Below are 20,538 nucleotides of genomic sequence, written 5' to 3' on the forward strand. Positions count from 1 at the left end.
TGCATCACACACAGGAGCAAGAAACCCAATGAACACAATTCAACACGTCTCCTTTCACTGGAGCCACAACTGCACTACATCATCTTTAGCAGAAGCATCGAGATTCACCTGATCACATCACCCCGGGGTTTCCGGCATTTATTCTGTGCATTAAGGTTTTCCAAGGGATTTGAAATGAAGGCAAAAATTGTGTTCATTCTCATGTATTTGAGGCCCCAGAAAAATACAGAATACACCCGAAAAACACACAGAATACACCAGAAAAAACACACAAAATACACCCGAAAAACACACAGAATACACCTGAAAAACACACAGAATACACCTGAAAAACACACAGAATACACCTGAAAACACACAGAATACACCAGAAAACACACAGAATACACCAGAAAAAACACACAGAATACACCCGAAAAACACACAGAATACACCCGAAAAACACACACAATACACCCGAAAAAACACAGAATACAAACAAAAAACACACACAATACACCCGAAAAACACAGAATACACCCGAAAAACACAATACACCTAAAAAAAAACACACAATACAAACGAAAAACACACAGAATAGACCAGAAAAACACACAGAATACACAGCGTGACTCCTGCTTGGTGCGTTTGCGTTTGTCGGTGTGCTGTTTTCTTTCACACACTTCCAAACAACAAAAAGAAAATTCCAGAAACAAGCACTGACACACAACCAGGAGATTCAGATTCGGCTGAGCATGACCGTTTCACACACACTCGTGCGTCCGAAATACTGTGTGTGTTTTTACAAACTGGTAGAGCAAATTTTCCCGTTAAGTATCTGCGGAAGAACATGATAACCAGTGCTTCATGGACCGAAAGTCTCAAATTCAATTCCTCAACTTTTACCATAGAAAAAAAAATATACTAATAATGTTGCGTTATTGACCTGAACTCTATTTCATCAGTAGTAAAAAATGCTGACACACACACACACACACATACACACACACACACACACACACACACACACACACAAGCATTTGCAAAAAAAAGAGGCTGTGAGCTCAGAAACACTTCTGATTGGTTAATAAACTCCTGTTGCTCAAGTCGTAATCTTCAGTATATCGTCGAGCTTGAAGCGGAAACCGACGGAAAATACTCGAGTAGCGAGCGGAACGGCAGTGCTTAACTGGAAACATGTGTTTGGCTACAATACCTCTTTCATTCTGTGTTCAGCTCTGTGTGTGTGTGTGTGTGTGTGTGTGTGTGTGTGTGTGTGTGTGTTTTATCCACTGACATCTGCTTTCTCAATATCCCAAGTGTACACTTTTCTAAAAACATATTTCAATTCCCAATAATATCTGAAATACTTTATTTGTATTCCTGATGCCAAATAAACATAAAATCACCAAAAGAATAATAAACTGTAAAGTTCCAAAGATTTTATAAATATATAATGAAATAAAAATAAATAATAAGAAAAAAAGAATTCTAATTTATATCTCCACTGACGTTGTGATGAGTCACGATGAAAGCCGCTAATAGCGAACCTTAGGCTTCAATTTAAGCATGTTAGCGTTGTTCGCATCGTATTAGCATTCGTCGTTAGCATCGTAGCGATTCCATACAACTTCACGTCTCCCCTAAACTGTTCCATTAGAAGCTAAAGTATGGCGTATCAGTGTGCTTCCTGTCTCATCCTCAGGGTTTATCTCAGTCCTCCGAGGAAGAGTGTGTTCTTTGGCCGCGTTCTCGCTGCTATAAAGTCATTTCGAATCCATAAACTCATCAGGAAAACGATGCCTCACATTTTCCAAAATGAAGCAAATACACACAAGCCATTACGGATCACTTTAGCAATCAGGAGAGCGCTGACACTGCATCGTCCAATCAGACACAGAGTTCCGACTAATGTCAGTATATAGAGCCGGATAGAACTGGATGTGTCTAGTTTGAGGCGGTTTCCTTCAGATCTAGGCGTCTTTCCTTATGTTTGCCTAAAGGAGACGGGAACTAGCACACTGCTGGCTAGAAGGATGCAAGGACAGAAGACCTGTTTGAGCTTTCATGGGTTTGGAAACATTCCTTTCATGATCTGGGTGAAAAGTTATTTCATCCTCAGGTGAATTAAATCATCTATAAAACATTACCGGTGTACTGCCCCCTAGTGACTCATTAAAGCCATGTCCACCAAAGTTTACACCTGTGTCCACAGTGTCCTGAACAACATCTGCCTGACAACATCTAGACTCCACAGTGTAGAAAACAACATACATGGAGTCCTGAACCTCCGAAGTTCCACCGTACTAAATCTGAACATCCTCAGTGTCCCAAACAACATCCAGTAAGATTTACTCATAAACCTGCTACCTATATGTAAATGTCCTAAACAACATCTGGATATCCACAGAGTCCAGAACAACATCTGGACATCCACAGTGACCTTGGAAAAGTTCTGGCCATCTACAGCATCTAGAACAACATCTGGACTTCAACAGTGTCCTTGGAAAAGCTCTGGACAGCCACAGCGGCCCAAAGCACACTATCTGGGCATCTACAGTGTCCTGAACAACACCAGGACGTTTTTGTGACGGTTTTTGTGGCGTTTTTTTGTCACTTTGTGAAGATTCGGTTTTGGACAGAAATGTACACAATGCTGATGTTAGAACAGACGGAGGAGGAAGATGCAGGGAAAGTGGAAGATCTGCACACATGTGATAACGCAGTGAGGAGCAGGAGATGTTTCCCAGCGCTGCACTGCGTCGGGTGTAAAGTGTTTTGCGGAGGTGTGAGAAGTCGCTGACTATAAAACGTCTCAAAGTAAACAGGACCTGCTGGTTGTGTTCCTGCGGACGAGCAAACCATCAGGTGGAAATTGGTTCCTGAGGGGCGACTAAAAGCCTCTTAAAAGCTCAACAAATACGAATACACCTTCTTTAACGACCGAGTCCAGGTCCATCCTCCTCCGAGCGAACTTCCTTCCAAACACACGACTCGCACACAAACACAGCGCTGTCTAATGCATCATGCTACACCAATCATCATCACGCCGAATTGAACCCCGAGCAGGTGCGTCCGCACGCAAGGTGCCGTCTCGAACACCTTTATCGAGCGATGACGTGCGCTGATGACGGCTCGCGCTCCGTATTGACGCTTTTGCCGAACACACAAATACCCCGAAAGGACGGTATCGCCGTTGATGCGCCACGCCGGACTGCACTCGTACGACGTGTTCCCGGATCACTGAACCTGTGAGTCATTGGAGGAGTTGGAAGTGAATATGTTCACGAACTGCAGTAACACTTTCAGCACAAACTCCTTTAAGGCTCTGGGTTACTGATCAGAGGGCAAAGGTTCAAACCCCTGTATTGCCCTTGAATGAGGCCCTTAACCCTCTGTGCTCCAGGGGCAGATCCCACAATCTCTCACCAGCTTCCTAACATCACTGGGATGTGGGAAAAAATGTCACTGTGCTGTAAAGTACGTCACAAGTAAAAAGAAACCCTATGCATTTTTACCTCCTTTTCACAGGGTCCCATATCAATACAATTCATCACTAATGATTTTTACTTCATATCACTTTGATTGTGGATTATTGATGATTCTGCCCTAAAACATGAATCGAAGTGAGATCGGGATCAGAGTTGAAGAATAAAAGCATCTCGGAAATGGAACTTTTAACGAAGACACTGAGTCATTGAGCTCGTCTGTTTTTTCCACTAGTGGGCAGTAGAGAGCAATAAACGCTAAACAGCTACTGATTCTACGTCAAATCGAAAATATGAAAATGGAATTTTGATTCTAAAAACGCTCCACGTTCACAATTTCCTTTTCAACCGTTTGCCGAAAGTTGACGTTATCAAAACGCAGTTTTTCCAATTTATCCGCTTTGGAAAGCGTTTTTCAAAAAGCGACTTTTTCTTTGCCTGAAAACGGCGTCTCGGTGTGGACATGGCCTCGGGAAAGAGAAAATGCATGATTTTTAATCATGTGACCAGTTCTGCCAAATAAATTCAGCTGAAAAGTGAATAAACGCCAGGCCTGAAATGACGCATTTTAAAGCGTTTTATGTTTTCACTGACACGTTGAAAACGTGTTTATTTGTCAGTAATGAATCATTGTGTGTTTCATCATTTGTGCACTCGGACATTGTCGGTTTGAAGTCTCTGTGCTAATCAGTGACGCGCACAGCTAGCTTGTTTCTTCACAGAAAACTAGCCTTGATAATGCTGGATAAGTTGATTTACATGAGTTATACGAGGGTGCTGACTAGCGCGCTAGTCCAAACGCTCTAGTTTGCAGACGTTAGCAGAGCCGGCTGTTGTGTACGAATGGACTCAGAAACATCAGCAGTACACAGCTAGCTAGCGTATTGATTTTCACAACATTTATTACATTTTTTTTTTAAACGTACATTTTGAACACAATACTGTGTATAAAAAGTCGTGACTGTTCCGTTCCTCAGAGCTCGACCTTCTCCTTCAGTTTCACCGCTCGATAGATACGGACGTCCCTCTGCGAATCGTAGAGAACCTCCTGCACGGAAAACCGATCTCCCAGCATGCTCAGGAAGCGCTCGTCTCGCTCGTACCGGATCCGGCAGGCCAGCAGGACCTCTGTGCTCTCCGAGCTCAAGTGTTCAAGGGTGCGCAGCAGAGCCGAGAAGGTCTCCTCCAGGTAAACGATGTCCGCTCCGAGGATGAGCTCGTAGCCTCCAGAGGGATAGCGCTCCAACCGATCTCCCCAGGTGAGCTCTGAGACTCGCACTGCCCCCTGCAGGTGCGAAGGCACGTTCTCCTTTACGTTGGCTTCCAAGAACTCCAGGGCTGGGCTTCGGTCCGTGATGGTTACGTCAGCTCCTGCCGGGACACAAACGTGTTTTTTTGGTTTCTTTTACACCGTGTTATAGATATGTGAGCCAGATCGTTTATTTTCGTTCATGTTTGTAACATCATCTCATTAGTTTCACATGTTATCTATGGAGAAGATTCTATAGGAACGTGTTCGCCCCAAACGCCCACTGATGATGAAACAACCAGGATACTTAATAATCCTTGGAAATAATCCCTGATGGGATCCTTTCACACGAAGACCACTCATCAACAGCCCTAAAGATCCATGACATTCCTGAGCATTTCGAGAACTTTGAGGATGGATTTGGACTGGAATTAATTTCAACAGTCTGTTTCAGTGGGCTCAGGAGCGCAGTTTGAATAAACAGTTCACCAATAATGATGGAACTGTATTGAATGGACATTCGTTGTTAAGGATGAGGATGGGTTCCTCTCCAGGTTTCTTCCTTATGCCATCTTAGGGAGTGGCTACTGGCTTGTTCATTAGGGATAAACTTATAGGCACTAAAACATTCATTCTTTTATAACTTCCGTATCTCCATAAAGATGCTTAGAGACAATGTTCATTGTTAGAAACGCTCTACAAATAAAACTGAATGGAATTTAATGGAATGGCGGTGCGAGTCACACGCACCCAGCAGTGCAGCCACGATGCCCACCAGGCCGGTCCCAGCTCCCAGCTCGATGGTGGTTCTGTTCTTCAGGTCCACACGTCCGAGCTCCAGGTACATGCACATCACCACCGCCTGGGAAAAGACACCACACAGCAGGGATCATAAAGTCATATGATATCAACTCGAAAAGTATCGCCGATGTCAATCGATTCCTTTGAACGATTCGATTCCCGACTCACCGCGTCCCACACGACCGCAGCCACGCCCCCTCCCCTCCAGTCCTGAGCCAATCGGATGCGTCGCTCGGCGAACCGGAAGTCCGCGGAAGCCGAATGGAGTTTGGCCAGAGAGGGTAGGACGTTTTCATCGTACGGCACGAGCGCCATCACACACACACACACACACACACACCGCGGAGTATCAACAACCGCCCATGCTAACTGACTTAGCTAAAACTCAGCTCCCCATCAAAACATGGCTCATATATATAATATAAAAGCTTATAATATTATAGATATTATTTATAAATGTATATTATTTTATTTTAATGTTTACAGACACGAAAAAACCCTGTATCGTATTAGCCGAGCCACGCGCGTGCGCCACGAACGGAAACCGACGGCGGAAGGACCCAACGAGCTGTCAAGCGGCTGTGTCCTAAATCACATTCTATTCCCTACGTCTTTTTAGGTCCCTTAAACTACCCACGAGTGTTTTTGTGGGAAATAAAAACAGCTTTAATGAGTTCAGAACAAACTTTTAACTACAGCTCAGCTTTCAGAGCGTCTTCATTAAAAAAATCTGTATTGTGAATAATGTTGGATTTGAAACAGCGCTTTTAGATCATATCAAAGATAAGTGCGACCTCTAGCGGTTAGAAGAAAACATTACACCCTTTATAGGGGGTTTCCTGTTATTTATTCCCCACTATTTTAAAGCCTCAGGTTGTTTTTATACTGTTTTATATATTGTTTTAAATAATTTTTTATTACATGACATTTTATTTACACCTCCACCTACACACCTTTCACCTGTGGGCTCTTTTTAGTGTAAAGTCCTTGTCGTTTTTAACCAGTCAGATTTTGAGTAAATGACACCGGGGCCCTCTAGCAGGCGTACAATAACCTCGGCATTTTCACATCTTTTGATTGGCTGTTCAGAGAGCGCACTAGTCAGAGCTCGCAACCCACATCTGTAGCACAAGCTCAAATATACTCGTGGATTTAATAGCTGTTTTTTTTTTTTTTTTCATGATGGCTGACAGAGGAGAGGAAATCGATTTGGTCACACTCACGAGAACGTTTATGAGACCGACTTTTCAAGAAAAGCTGGACATCTTTAGGAAACGTCAACCAAAACAGTTTCATGAAACGTTTCTACTTTCACGTTTTTTTTTCTTCCTGTAGAATTTGCACAAAAACACACAATTTGCTTTCATTTAAATGTAGAAAATAAAGAACGAAAAGAAAACGATCCCTTTCTTCCAAGCAAATCTGAGGCAGACGCTAGAAGATTTCACTTCACTTTAGCGAGACAGTAAGACAGTGAAGTGTTGAGACAGAGAGTTGGAGAGGCAGCGAGACAGTAAGACAGTGAGGCAGTGAAGTGTTGAGACAGAGTTGGAGAAGCAGCGAGACAGTAAGACAGTGAAGTGTTGAGACAGAGCGTTGGAGGCAGCGAGACAGTAAGACAGTGAAGTGTTGAGACAGAGTTGCAGAGGAGCGAGACAGTAAGACAGTGAAGTGTTGAGACAGAGAGTTGGAGAGGCAGCGAGACAGTGAGGCAGTGAGGCAGTGAAGTGTTGAGACAGAGAGATCGAGAGGCAGCGAGACAGTAAGACAGTGAGGCAGTGAAGTGTTGAGACAGAGTTGCAGAGGAGCGAGACAGTAAGACAGTGAAGTGTTGAGACAGAGAGTTGGAGAGGCAGCGAGACAGTAAGACAGTGAAGTGTTGAGACAGAGAGTTGCAGAGGCGAGACAGTAAGACAGTGAAGTGTTGAGACAGAGAGTTGCAGAGGAGCGAGACAGTAAGACAGTGAAGTGTTGAGACAGAGAGTTGGAGAGGCAGCGAGACAGTGAGGCAGTGAGGCAGTGAAGTGTTGAGACAGAGAGATCGAGAGGCAGCGAGACAGTAAGACAGTGAGGCAGTGAAGTGTTGAGACAGAGTTGGAGAGGCAGCGAGACAGTAAGACAGTGAAGTGTTGAGACAGCGTTGGAGAGGCAGCGAGACAGTAAGACAGTGAAGTGTTGAGACAGAGAGTTGCAGAGGAGCGAGACAGTAAGACAGTGAAGTGTTGAGACAGAGAGTTGCAGAGGGAGCGAGTCAGTAAGACAGTGAAGTGTTGAGACAGAGAGTTGCAGAGGAGCGAGACAGTAAGACAGTGAAGTGTTGAGACAGAGCGTTGGAGAGGCAGCAAGACAGTAAGACAGTGAAGTGTTGAGACAGAGAGTTGCAGAGGAGCGAGACAGTAAGACAGTGAAGTGTTGAGACAGAGAGTTGGAGAGGCAGCGAGACAGTAAGACAGTGAAGTGTTGAGACAGAGCGTTGGAGAGGCAGCGAGACAGTAAGACAGTGAAGTGTTGAGACAGAGAGTTGCAGAGGAGCGAGACAGTAAGACAGTGAAGTGTTGAGACAGAGCGTTGGAGAGGCAGCGAGACAGTAAGACAGTGAAGTGTTGAGACAGAGAGTTGCAGAGGAGCGAGACAGTAAGACAGTGAAGTGTTGAGACAGAGAGTTGCAGAGGAGCGAGACAGTAAGACAGTGAAGTGTTGAGACAGAGAGTTGCAGAGGAGCGAGACAGTAAGACAGTGAAGTGTTGAGACCGAGAGTTGCAGAGGGAGCGAGACAGTAAGACAGTGAAGTGTTGAGACAGAGAGTTGCAGAGGAGCGAGACAGTAAGACAGTGAAGTGTTGAGACAGAGAGTTGCAGAGGAGCGAGACAGTAAGACAGTGAAGTGTTGAGACATAGAGTTGCAGAGGAGAGAGACAGTAAGACAGTGAAGTGTTGAGACAGAGAGTTGCAGAGGCAGCGAGACAGTAAGACAGTGAAGTGTTGAGACAGAGAGTTGCAGAGGAGCGAGACAGTAAGACAGTGAAGTGTTGAGACAGAGAGTTGCAGAGGGAGCGAGACAGTAAGACAGTGAAGTGTTGAGACAGAGAGTTGCAGAGGAGCGAGACAGTAAGACAGTGAAGTGTTGAGACAGAGAGTTGCAGAGGGAGCGAGACAGTAAGACAGTGAAGTGTTGAGACAGAGAGTTGCAGAGGAGCGAGACAGTAAGACAGTGAAGTGTTGAGACAGAGAGTTGCAGAGGGAGCGAGACAGTAAGACAGTGAAGTGTTGAGACAGAGAGTTGCAGAGGCGAGACAGTAAGACAGTGAAGTGTTGAGACAGAGAGTTGCAGAGGAGAGAGACAGTAAGACAGTGAAGTGTTGAGACAGAGAGTTGCAGAGGCAGCGAGACAGTAAGACAGTGAAGTGTTGAGACAGAGAGTTGCAGAGGGAGCGAGACAGTAAGACAGTGAAGTGTTGAGACAGAGAGTTGCAGAGGCAGCGAGACAGTAAGACAGTGAAGTGTTGAGACAGAGAGTTGCAGAGGGAGCGAGACAGTAAGACAGTGAAGTGTTGAGACAGAGAGTTGCAGAGGAGCGAGACAGTAAGACAGTGAAGTGTTGAGACAGAGAGTTGCAGAGGAGCGAGACAGTAAGACAGTGAAGTGTTGAGACAGAGAGTTGCAGAGGGAGCGAGACAGTAAGACAGTGAAGTGTTGAGACAGAGAGTTGCAGAGGGAGCGAGACAGTAAGACAGTGAAGTGTTGAGACAGAGAGTTGCAGAGGAGCGAGACAGTAAGACAGTGAAGTGTTGAGACAGAGAGTTGCAGAGGAGCGAGACAGTAAGACAGTGAAGTGTTGAGACAGAGAGTTGCAGAGGAGCGAGACAGTAAGACAGTGAAGTGTTGAGACAGAGAGTTGCAGAGGGAGCGAGACAGTAAGACAGTGAAGTGTTGAGACAGAGAGTTGCAGAGGGAGCGAGACAGTAAGACAGTGAAGTGTTGAGACAGAGAGTTGCAGAGGCAGCGAGACAGTAAGACAGTGAAGTGTTGAGACAGAGAGTTGCAGAGGAGCGAGACAGTAAGACAGTGAAGTGTTGAGACAGAGAGTTGCAGAGGGAGCGAGACAGTAAGACAGAGAAGTGTTGAGAAAGAGAGTTGCAGAGGAGCGAGACAGTAAGACAGTGAAGTGTTGAGACAGAGAGTTGCAGAGGAGCGAGACAGTAAGACAGTGAAGTGTTGAGACAGAGAGTTGCAGAGGGAGCGAGACAGTAAGACAGTGAAGTGTTGAGACAGAGAGTTGCAGAGGGAGCGAGACAGTAAGACAGTGAAGTGTTGAGACAGAGAGTTGCAGAGGGAGCGAGACAGTAAGACAGTGAAGTGTTGAGACAGAGAGTTGCAGAGGGAGCGAGACAGTAAGACAGTGAAGTGTTGAGACAGAGAGTTGCAGAGGGAGCGAGACAGTAAGACAGTGAAGTGTTGAGACAGAGAGTTGCAGAGGAGCGAGACAGTAAGACAGTGAAGTGTTGAGACAGAGAGTTGCAGAGGGAGCGAGACAGTAAGACAGTGAAGTGTTGAGACAGAGAGTTGCAGAGGAGCGAGACAGTAAGACAGTGAAGTGTTGAGACAGAGAGTTGCAGAGGAGCGAGACAGTAAGACAGTGAAGTGTTGAGACAGAGAGTTGCAGAGGGAGCGAGACAGTAAGACAGTGAAGTGTTGAGACAGAGAGTTGCAGAGGGAGCGAGACAGTAAGACAGTGAAGTGTTGAGACAGAGTTGCAGAGGGAGCGAGACAGTAAGACAGTGAAGTGTTGAGACAGAGAGTTGCAGAGGAGCGAGACAGTAAGACAGTGAAGTGTTGAGACAGAGAGTTGCAGAGGGAGCGAGACAGTAAATCATTGATTTATTAATCCATAATATATTAATTTTGTCGAAGCTTTTGGGAATTACGTTTTATTTTAGTTCTTGAAATGGAGCTTTCTATATTTAGGCATTTCATAAGGCGAAGATCCGTTTATTCAGCATCTTCAGGACGTCTTGCTCACACTAACTGTAAATACGGCTATTAGAGTTGAAGTGAAAGAAACTAGAAAGCTTCAGAACATGAATGTGTTTGTGTTGATGATTAATAAATTAATAAACATGAATGATCAGTGATTATTGAGTGATGTGGATTGTGATTGGCTGGAAGGAGTTCAGGTGTGAATAGTGGATTGTGATTGGATGGAAGAAGTTCAGGTGTGAATAGTGGATTGTGATTGGATGGAAGAAGTTCAGGTGTGAATAGTGGATTGTGATTGGATGGAAGAAGTTCAGGTGTGAATAGTGGATTGTGATTGGCTGGAAGGAGTTCAGGTGTGAATAGTGGATTGTGATTGGATGGAAGGAGTTCAGGTGTGAATAGTGGATTGTGATTGGCTGGAAGGAGTTCAGGTGTGAATAGTGGATTGTGATTGGATGGAAGGAGTTCAGGTGTGAATAGTGGATTGTGATTGGCTGAAGGAGTTCAGGTGTGAATAGTGGATTGTGATTGATGGAAGGAGTTCAGGTGTGAATAGTGGATTGTGATTGGCTGGAAGGAGTTCAGGTGTGAATAGTGGATTGTGATTGGATGGAAGGAGTTCAGGTGTGAATAGTGGATTGTGATTGGCTGAAGGAGTTCAGGTGTGAATAGTGGATTGTGATTGGCTGGAAGGAGTTCAGGTGTGAATAGTGGATTGTGATTGGCTGGAAGGAGTTCAGGTGTGAATAGTGGATTGTGATTGGATGGAAGGAGTTCAGGTGTGAATAGTGGATTGTGATTGGCTGAAGGAGTTCAGGTGTGAATAGTGGATTGTGATTGGCTGGAAGGAGTTCAGGTGTGAATAGTGGATTGTGATTGGATGGAAGGAGTTCAGGTGTGAATAGTGGATTGTGATTGGATGGAAGGAGTTCAGGTGTGAATAGTGGATTGTGATTGGCTGGAAGGAGTTCAGGTGTGAATAGTGGATTGTGATTGGCTGGAAGGAGTTCAGGTGTGAATAGTGGATTGTGATTGGCTGGAAGGAGTTCAGGTGTGAATAGTGGATTGTGATTGGCTGGAAGGAGTTCAGGTGTGAATAGTGGATTGTGATTGGCTGAGAGGAGTTCAGGTGTGAATAGTGGATTGTGATTGGATGGAAGGAGTTCAGGGGTGAATAGTGGATTGTGATTGGATGGAAGGAGTTCAGATGTGAATAGTTGATTGTAATTGGCTGGAAGGAGTTCAGGTGTGAATAGTGGATTGTGATTGGATGGAAGGAGTTCAGGGGTGAATAGTGGATTGTGATTGGATGGAAGGAGTTCAGATGTGAATAGTTGATTGTAATTGGCTGGAAGGAGTTCAGGTGTGAATAGTGAATTAACGTTTCCATTCCATGAAAGTGAAGAACAGTCTGCAGGAAGTAGATGTATCAGTATCTAAGTCTACCATAAAGAGAAGGATACACAGGGTTCACCACAAGATGCGAACCATTAATCAGCCTCAAAAATACGATTTTGTCCAAAAAACATTGAAAGACGCCGGCCCAGTCCTGGAACAGCATTCTTACAGATAGACAACAACCCAAAACATACTGCTGAAGCAACCCAGCAGTTTTTTAAGGCAAAAAAAGTGGAACATTCTACAATAGCCAAAGTCAATCACCAGATCTCAACCCAATCGAGCATGGACTTTAGACAAAACTTAAAGCAGAAAGACCCACAAACAAGCAACAACTGTAGACAGCTGCAGTAAAGGCCTGGAAAAGCATCACACAAGAGGAAACCCAGCGTTTGGTGATGTCCATGGGTTAGAGACTAAAGGAAGTCACTGCCTCCAAATGATTCTCAACAAAGCATTAAAAACAAACATTTTATCACCAGTAATGTTCATTTGTAAAATTATTTCTGAGCCCTTGAAATGAGGTGACTTTGTATTAAAATGGCCGCAATTCCTAAATGTAATTCCGTTCCTGTCACAGTCCCCAGTGCTCACAGCATTTGTTTTGCACTAATTGCGGGCACGTGTGTGAGGTAATACATGCTACATGTGTTACGAATTCACTCTCACACCCTTCACGCAGAGTCGTCCTCAGTCAGTGAGTAGTACTAAATGTTTTGCTTCATAAAATGGTTTGATTTCAGTCTGTATGTCTGTGTACACCATGTGGCGTGACGTGACGTGTTTTAACACGTGTCCAGACACCACCCTCAGGATCACACTTAAAAGCGAGCACAAAAATGAGCGAAGACGTCATGCACAACGCAGTCTCGGGCGGTTCTCACCTGATTGTTCAAGAGTAAACCGGTTTCCCTGCCGCTGTGGTTCGATGTATACTAACGTTATATAGCAGACCAAAGGACGAGAGACTGTTCCTCAGAGACCTTCAGAAACCCCAACAAAGAGAAGCCCAGGACACTGCACTCAACAGGTACAAGTCACTTACACTAGGGTGCAAATTAACTTTGATTTACACTTTAATTAACTACAGTCCTACTTTTATATTTATAGCATGTGGCAGACGCCCTCATCAGAGAGACTTACATCATGTCAAGCACATGCTTTTGGTCATGTAGTCTACACCACAAACACGTTTAAGATTAAACCCTAGGTGTGGAATAGTGTAGAAGTGGGTTGTGATTGAGAACTCATGTAGGAATACGTAGTACTGAATTACAACTTTTAAAAAATACATTCTTTTTTTGCTTTTTTATGCAAAAAGGCTTCACTTATGCTTAAAGTCTTAAAGCATGCTTGCTCTGGATGCTGATGCAACATGTATCCAGATCTTTGGATGCTGATGCAATCTGAGATGTAGGTAAATAATCTTCTTCATCCATATTCCTCCGTGCAGAACATTGATCTCCTCTCATCCCCGGAAGTAAATGAGCTCCAGCAGATCAGCTACAGGTCAGTAAACTGTATATACACTTATTTATGATGTTGAGCATGTTATCTTATCCCCTGATTTCTCTACGATCCGAGATTTTATTCACTTTTGTTTACATTCTTTGAGGTGAAAACTTCTGGATGACGTCACACCCTAACCCATTCATTTCGCATTCAGGTTATTTGGTGCTGTTCTAACCAAGAAACTGTTCTTTTTTAAAAGAAAAATAAAATAATAAGAAACATGCATATGTAGGAGCAAAAACTGCTTCGGAAGTTCTTCGGGAATGTCCGATATTCCTACTAGAATTCCACACGGCTAATGCGGAGTCTTGCTAGCGGAGTCTTGCTAGCGGAGTCTGGGATCATGTTCTAGTTATTAATCTAATACCTAAACTTAGTCTGGAATTAATACACATGATCCATAAAGAGTCAGTGATAGTCAGTGTTTTTGTTGTTGCGGTAAACAGACGGTATTTGTTTACTTTCACCGTTATTTAGCTGCTAGCAGCGAGTCCGTATTTCTCATCAGTACCCGTATGTAAATGATTCGCTGAGCCGAGTGAATAGTGAAGATCGGATCATTTAGGTGACTCGGTTCTTTGAATCTCGGTCATCAAAATAAACGGATATCTCTGTCATTAAGTTTATTTAATTGTTTGATCAGAAATAACATCAAATGTAAAATTTTTCAATAAGCAGATTCCCAACACGTCTCCATGAACCACCTTTAATCTATCTATTCATCCATCCAGTATAAAAAATATGTAATATTTATCTCATTCACTGAATATGAATCCTGACATTTACACTTTCTCTCATTTTTATTTTTATCATTCTAAATAAACCTTTTTTCCCCTTACAGTAGTCATGGAGCCGGGCTCAGCGTTAAAAGCATTCCTCCTAATCTGTAAGTATATACTGTAATAACAATTATTTCATCTATACTGTAGTAAAAAAAAAAAGTAATTGTTTTTATTGTATTCGAATGTATTAATTGTAGAAAAGACGAGACAGACAGCTGAAGCCCCGCCCCGCCCCTTTAGTACAAAAATCACTTCATGATATAACATACCATCCAGAATGACGTCACATTAGAACTCACCACAGCATTCAGACTGACATCATGCTGTAACTTGCCATAGATTAAGTTCAGGCACATGACAGGAGGTTGTGAGTTCAAATCCCAGCCCCACCAAGCTGGGCCCTTAAGTAAGGCCCCTAACCTCCTCAGTTATATAAAGGTCATTATCTGAATGTGAAAGATTACAGACAGTATTGTAATGCACTTGTCCTGTCTGTAGCGTTCCTCGGAGCGTCTGCTGCCTCCAGCTCCACGGCGATCGTAAACGGTTCGACTCGGCTCGCCTGCAACACGCCCTGCCATGGTGACATCACTGTTGACTATGCGTACATGGGGTCCAAGATTCTGGTGATCAGGTGTGAGCAGGGCTCGTGCCACACAGGTGACGCTTTTAAAAACCGAGCACAGAAGTCTGCCGTGTCCTCCATTCACCTGAATCCCGTGTTGTTCAGCGATGACGGCAATTACATCATCTCCTGCAATAACACGTGGTTATGCCAACAGAAGCTGGATGTAATTGGTAAATAATCAATCCTTAGATGGAATATTGATTTCCAGCATTATACAGAGACGTGAGCTTTTTTCTCTCTCTCTCTCTCTCTCTCTCTCTCTCTCTCCTCACTGTGTAGCTCCTGTTCCAGTGAACGCAGCCGTCGGAGAGAACGTGACCATTCAGCTCTATGCCCGCACCGAGAAGAACATCACCGATAAGGACATCGTATATCAGTGTGAAAAAGACGCCAATCCGGTTGTGAAGCTTCAGAAAGGGATCGTGTCTTACGGTACTGGGTATGAAGGACGTGTCTCCGTCTCGTTGGACCAGTACAGAAACGGAGATGTGTCTCTGACCCTCCTGAAAGTCCAGGAGACTGACGCAGGGATAATCCGCTGTACACACAGACACGAGGAAGCCGTTCAGCCCGAGGCGGTCGATCTCACGGTCACAGGTTAGTGTTTTATTCACTCACTGGCTTTACAATATAACAGTCTTATCATATTCTTTACTGTCAGAAAGAAATGACCTTTTTAAATCATTAGCGTAAAAACAGAACGAGTTTGAAGTTGATTATGTTGTTGACACGAATCAGTGCATTTAAAAAAGTTATTAAAAACGAAGCCAGTGCTGATTTAAAGCTCACACGTGTTTCACACGTGATTGAATCTGTTGCTCTTTTTTTTTGTCAGTCTCCACGTTGACCACAATGCCACCGAAAGCTCTTGAGAAGAGTGAGTTATTTGATTCTCTCTCCTCTGTTTTTTATTTCAGCAGCTGTAATTACAAACAGGAAAGACTCTTATTTATATTACAAAAGACGAAAAAAGCTCCTGATGAAAACAGCGAACTCGGGGGGGAATCATGAAACACGGCCTACCAGAGTTTTCTTTTACCTTCTGAAGCAAACCTCTCATAGGGGCACGACAAACTATAAATATACAGTAAACCACATCCAGAACTCTCTCCAAAAACTCACCATGGTCTGACCTTCTGCTCACGCATCTGTCCATCCGACTCAATCTGACTAACCAATGAGAGTAAAGCTCCGCCCCTCCATGAGAGGTTTGTATCAGAATGCTTGTGAAAGTTGGAGCTCAGTGATTTAGGCTCTGGGTTGCTGATCAGAAGGTTGGGGGTTCAAGCCTTGCAATCACCAAGCTGCTATTCTTGGGCACTATGTGAGGCCCTCAGCTCTCAGTGCTCCTATCATAGCTGATCCTGTTTTCTGACCCCAGCTTTCTTTTGAAATAAAAATAAAAAAGGAAACTGAAGACCGTGTTAGGATTTTCAGCCATGAGTTACTTTTTTTTTCAGAAGCTTTAATTGATTACCTGAAACTGCATTGGTGCCATTTCCAAGCTCTGAAACTGATACCACGATCTGATCTCTTAAATTATTCTACAGAAGCATTGGAGGAGAAGACCTGGCCCTGGTGGGCGATTCTGCTCGAGAACATTTTTCTTCTACTTCTACTTCTCTGTGGTTATCTACTATTTGGAGTTTGTCAGAGAAAAAGGAAGAAGCAAAGACAGATCTCAGCAGTGAGCGAGAGTCTCTGGCTTCAGTCGAATGTTGTTTAGAAGACCGTAGACCTCCGCTGGTAAACCGTGGATTTCTCCGTAGAATCCATGGTTTTCTGCATTTGAGGCTAAACAGGGAATATACTTGTGGCGACTCCTAATGGGAGATGCTTCTCTCTCTCTCTCTCTCTCTCTCTCTCACTCTCTCCTTCTCTCTCTCACTCTCTCTGTGAATGAAGGTTGTTGTCTGTAAGACGTCACTTGTGTTACACTTCAACTTTATTTCTTACAAGAAGCAAATTTTTCACAATATTACCCTAACACTTTGGAGAACTGGTGTGATGAAGAGAAAAAAATGTATTTACATTATTTTTTAATATAGATATAAGAAAATATTTATAACTGTTACACTGAAATTATAAACGCAACACTTGTTTTTGCCCCCATTTTAATAAGCTGAACTTAAAGATCTAAGACTTTTTCTACTTACACAAAAGGCCAATTTCTCTCAAATATTTATTTTATAAATCTTACTTGCACTCTTTTTAATATATATTATTATTTTATTATATTATTATTATTATTTTTATTATTTTTTTTTTTTTACAGTGGACGATGTATTTGAATCCAATTTGTTACTGGTCCATTTCTATTACACAAATCACTGCAACACTGCACACTTGTTGTAACGTTGTGTTCCTGCATTGCCAACTGGACGATTGTAACGTGTCAGTAATTGCAGTAGATTGACGTTGAGCCATAGAATTTCCTTGTTTTTCCGTTTCACAGGGGACACGTGCCAAAGTGTTAGTCCTGAAATTGCATTAGACGTTAACAAGCATCAGTTTCCTCAGCATTATTACTGTTAGTGGTATTTCTTTTAATGAGTATAAGCTTTACACAATTTTGCACAAACACTTCTCAGATTTATGTGAACGAATTAACTTGAGCTATGAATTAAGCTGGTCGATGTTGAACTGCGTTATTGGAGGATTTGGCGTGTTTTTTATGGATTCGTATGTGTGTGTGTGTGTGTGTGCTTGATGAAAATAAAATCAAGGGTAATGAATCATTGTGTGTGTGTGTGTGTGTGTGTGTGTGTGTGTGTGATACCTGAACACGACACAATGATGATCCATGTTTTGATCATTGTGGAAAGGTGCCAATACTTTGTGCATAAAACATCTGCAGAGCTCTGTGCTGTAGCTGAAAATTAGGAATGAATAACTCTGTGTTTATGGATTAATGTTTTCTCTACACCAATAATTCACAGGAGGAAGTGGAAGGAAATTCCTTTGTGTGAATCTGGTGATTTTACTTTGTTGGGGCACAAGACGAATCTGACAGAACTGGAGCAGAAAACCGTTCAAATGAGAAACAGAGCGCTAAACAGCCCCAGACGCTAACTCCAACAGCTACATTATCAGCACAGACTCGCTGTTTCTTTTATAAATAAAAAGCATACATTTTAATTCCATTCTAAATATAAATCGTATACAATTTAACCCCGTATGATCTCGACTGCAGCGTTAGCATTAACATTAGCATCAGAGAACTTTATTAACGGTAGCTTTATTTCATTTCGACACCTCTCATACAGCAGAGGAAAAGGAAGCAGAATATCCTGATTAAATTAAATACATAGAGTTGCAAAAAAGTATATAGTTAAGAAAATAAAGTAAACACGACGTATAAATTGTTTCAAAGTGCATTTGTAAGCGGAGGACAGGATCGTAGCTTCCGACTGGTTCAGCATGATGTGGATTAGCGCGAGTGTTTGCGATCGCTTGATGATGAAAAGTGAGATGCAGCACAGCGATATCAGAGGCTCAGGGGGGTTTACAGTGGGTTACAGTGGGACATGTCACCGGTACACACGTGACCCGATGATGTTTCACGATAAAGCACGTTGGTACGTTGCATAATTAATCACAAACTTTGGTTTGAAAAAAACCGATTGAATTTTTTTTTTTTTTTTTTTTACTAAAAGAAGTAAATATGGTCAAAAATGGCAATACATTAAAAAAAAAAAGAAGAAAAAGATCAGATACGATTTTCCCTTCACAGCGTGTCAATGCTAATCTGCTACATGAGCTTTCCAGCTGAAATGTCAGGTAAGTGGGTTGTTAACAAGCTAGACTAGCTGGATTGCTAGCTAGCTAATCTGCTACATGAAAGCAGTGTATACAATTAAAGCTGGGTCTGTGTGCTTTGCTAAGCTAGCAAGAGTTCTTTAGCGATTCAAAATGCTTTTTCTGTATTTAGCTTTAGCGTTCTTCTCTAATCTAAATTCTGAGCTAATCAAACCTAGCGCTAGCCTAGCTATCTTGCTAATTAGCCAGCTTTAGTACAGGATATCAGTTGTAATATTAAAGTGTTCAGATATTTGTATTACCACATAAACTTGTATTTTTCTTGCCAAAATATAAAATATGAAACTATTTTACTGTTTTTTTTTCATGCTGTTTATTAGAATAAAACATTTTTGCTTTAATATTTCTTTTTTTCCCTCAGCAAAATTTCTTTAATAGTTTTAAGCAAGAGGAAAGCTAGTAGCTTTAAGCCAGTTTGAGTTATGCTAAGTTAGCAAGCTAAGTACTGGCAAATTCCAACTGTTTCCTCAGAGACTTGCTACATTCACCTCAGAATTTTAGACTAAATTCAACAATTTAGCATGACAATGTTTGCTAATGACAAACTGCTGATGATGAAGTTCCATTTCATGAAATTAAATAAATCATCCTCGAATGCATCGAGAAAAAAAATAAATTATGGTCTTTAGCATTAGCAATTAGCTAAGGGGTTGGTTCATGAGATTTGTTGATGGTTTTACAAAGGTGCTACGAAAATCGGCATAGGTTAGAAAGGAAGTTAGCGGTGATACACTCAATGGCTTGTTGTCTAGCTAGCTGAGTAAAATGTTTGTAGCTAGCTGGCTAAGCTATTCTGGTAAATAATTTGATTGGCTGGTATGGATAATAAATAGCCAGATTTACTGTGTGAACTCAAACTCACATCGTAGTGCATTCTGCCTCACTGTTTACCACCTTGCTGCGCACCGCCTCCGGACCTCCGAAGCTAAAGTTGGATCCACCAACGACAATATAATAAAGTGAAGTGAATGAGCGAGTGTTCAGCAGCTCAGCAACTGGCAGACGAAGATCGTGTCGCTAAATCTTCTAGCATCTGCCTAAGATTTGCTTCGCCAGCATTTCAACTAGCTGAAACCGCTTTCTTTCTTTCCTTAACACAGCAAATAAATTGCCATAATTCTCCCACTGAGCGCAAGGTTCTTTCTCATCATGGTTTAGTATGCAGCTCATCGTTCTGATGCTGCGCTAATGAATGGATTTTCAGCGCAATGGCTGCGACTGCACCCAGATTTCGAGTTCATTGTGAATGATATTAGATTTTTGCTTAGCTGGAATGCTAGTCAGGTGAGACTTTTGCTAAGATTTCGAATCCTCCGCTAACCAACTGTTCTTCCAGTCAGGCATCTGGAGTGTTAAACTGGATATGATGTAAAAAAAAGAAAATGTAAATATTTAGATTTCTGGAAACTTCTGCTGATGAACGCTAGCAACGTGTAAGTGCACATCCTTGCTAATCAAGGACGCCATTATTGCCTCTGATATAAATTCACTGATGCAAACACAGGAAATATCATACCGCTTAAATCCAGGATAAAAGTTTTGGCACCCTACACCCCCACATATAAGACTAATGTAGCACATTCTCCATTTAAAAAATAAAAATAACAATTCTGTGCTAGCGACGCACGTTTTGACCCTGCTGGCTTTCGGTACGAGGTCACGGCGTTATGGAGGGGATGCTGCGGGATCGTTTCATCACCAGCCGAACCTCCACGTCTGGTAAACTGTCCTGCTTGGTCTGAGCACAGCCTTCGTCAGATACAGCCATGTGCAGGTCGAAGCGCAAGGACACGGATTTCTTCCTCAGCTTGGGGTTGCCTTGGAAAAACGATCCTTCCCACTGTTTAATGACCTTATCGATCTTCTCCGTTCTAAACAGGAAACGAGACAGAAACCAACCTTTACC

General features: G+C 42.8%; 3 protein-coding genes across 5 annotated transcripts in view; 1 reads left to right on the forward strand and 2 right to left on the reverse strand.

Moving 5' to 3' along the window:
- Window positions 1–4,351: 4,351 nt before the first annotated feature.
- On the reverse strand, window positions 4,352–6,618 carry mettl21a (methyltransferase 21A, HSPA lysine). Its single transcript, XM_046839971.1, has 3 exons — window positions 5,686–6,618; window positions 5,467–5,578; window positions 4,352–4,838 (listed from the first exon to the last, which is right to left on the reverse strand). The coding sequence occupies exons 1-3, from the start codon at window positions 5,830–5,832 to the stop codon at window positions 4,441–4,443; spliced, it is 657 nt and encodes a 218-aa protein (XP_046695927.1). The 5' UTR covers window positions 5,833–6,618; the 3' UTR covers window positions 4,352–4,440.
- Window positions 6,619–11,782: 5,164 nt separating this feature from the next.
- On the forward strand, window positions 11,783–16,941 carry LOC124379631. Of its 3 annotated transcripts, XM_046840060.1 has the most exons (8): window positions 11,785–12,588; window positions 12,692–12,921; window positions 13,345–13,400; window positions 14,245–14,289; window positions 14,684–14,983; window positions 15,093–15,410; window positions 15,649–15,690; window positions 16,364–16,941. In XM_046840060.1, exons 3-8 carry the CDS (start codon window positions 13,376–13,378, stop codon window positions 16,537–16,539), a joined length of 906 nt encoding a protein of 301 aa, XP_046696016.1. In that variant the 5' UTR covers window positions 11,785–12,588; window positions 12,692–12,921; window positions 13,345–13,375; the 3' UTR covers window positions 16,540–16,941. The 3 variants fall into 3 exon arrangements, with proteins under 3 accessions (XP_046696017.1, XP_046696016.1, XP_046696015.1); XM_046840061.1 differs by having other exon boundaries at window positions 11,783–12,921; window positions 14,248–14,289; XM_046840059.1 differs by having other exon boundaries at window positions 11,785–12,921.
- Window positions 16,942–18,035: 1,094 nt separating this feature from the next.
- krt222 (keratin 222) overlaps window positions 18,036–20,538 on the reverse strand; it is a 13,990-nt gene continuing 11,487 nt past the window's right edge. Inside the window, exon 10 of the mRNA XM_046840489.1 lies at window positions 18,036–20,503. Coding sequence (XP_046696445.1) covers window positions 20,290–20,503 — 214 coding nt within the window. The 3' untranslated portion in view covers window positions 18,036–20,289. The remainder of the gene's footprint in view (window positions 20,504–20,538) is intronic.

Source organism: Silurus meridionalis, chromosome 26 (assembly GCF_014805685.1).
Source record: "Silurus meridionalis isolate SWU-2019-XX chromosome 26, ASM1480568v1, whole genome shotgun sequence".
Classification (NCBI taxonomy): domain Eukaryota; kingdom Metazoa; phylum Chordata; class Actinopteri; order Siluriformes; family Siluridae; genus Silurus; species Silurus meridionalis.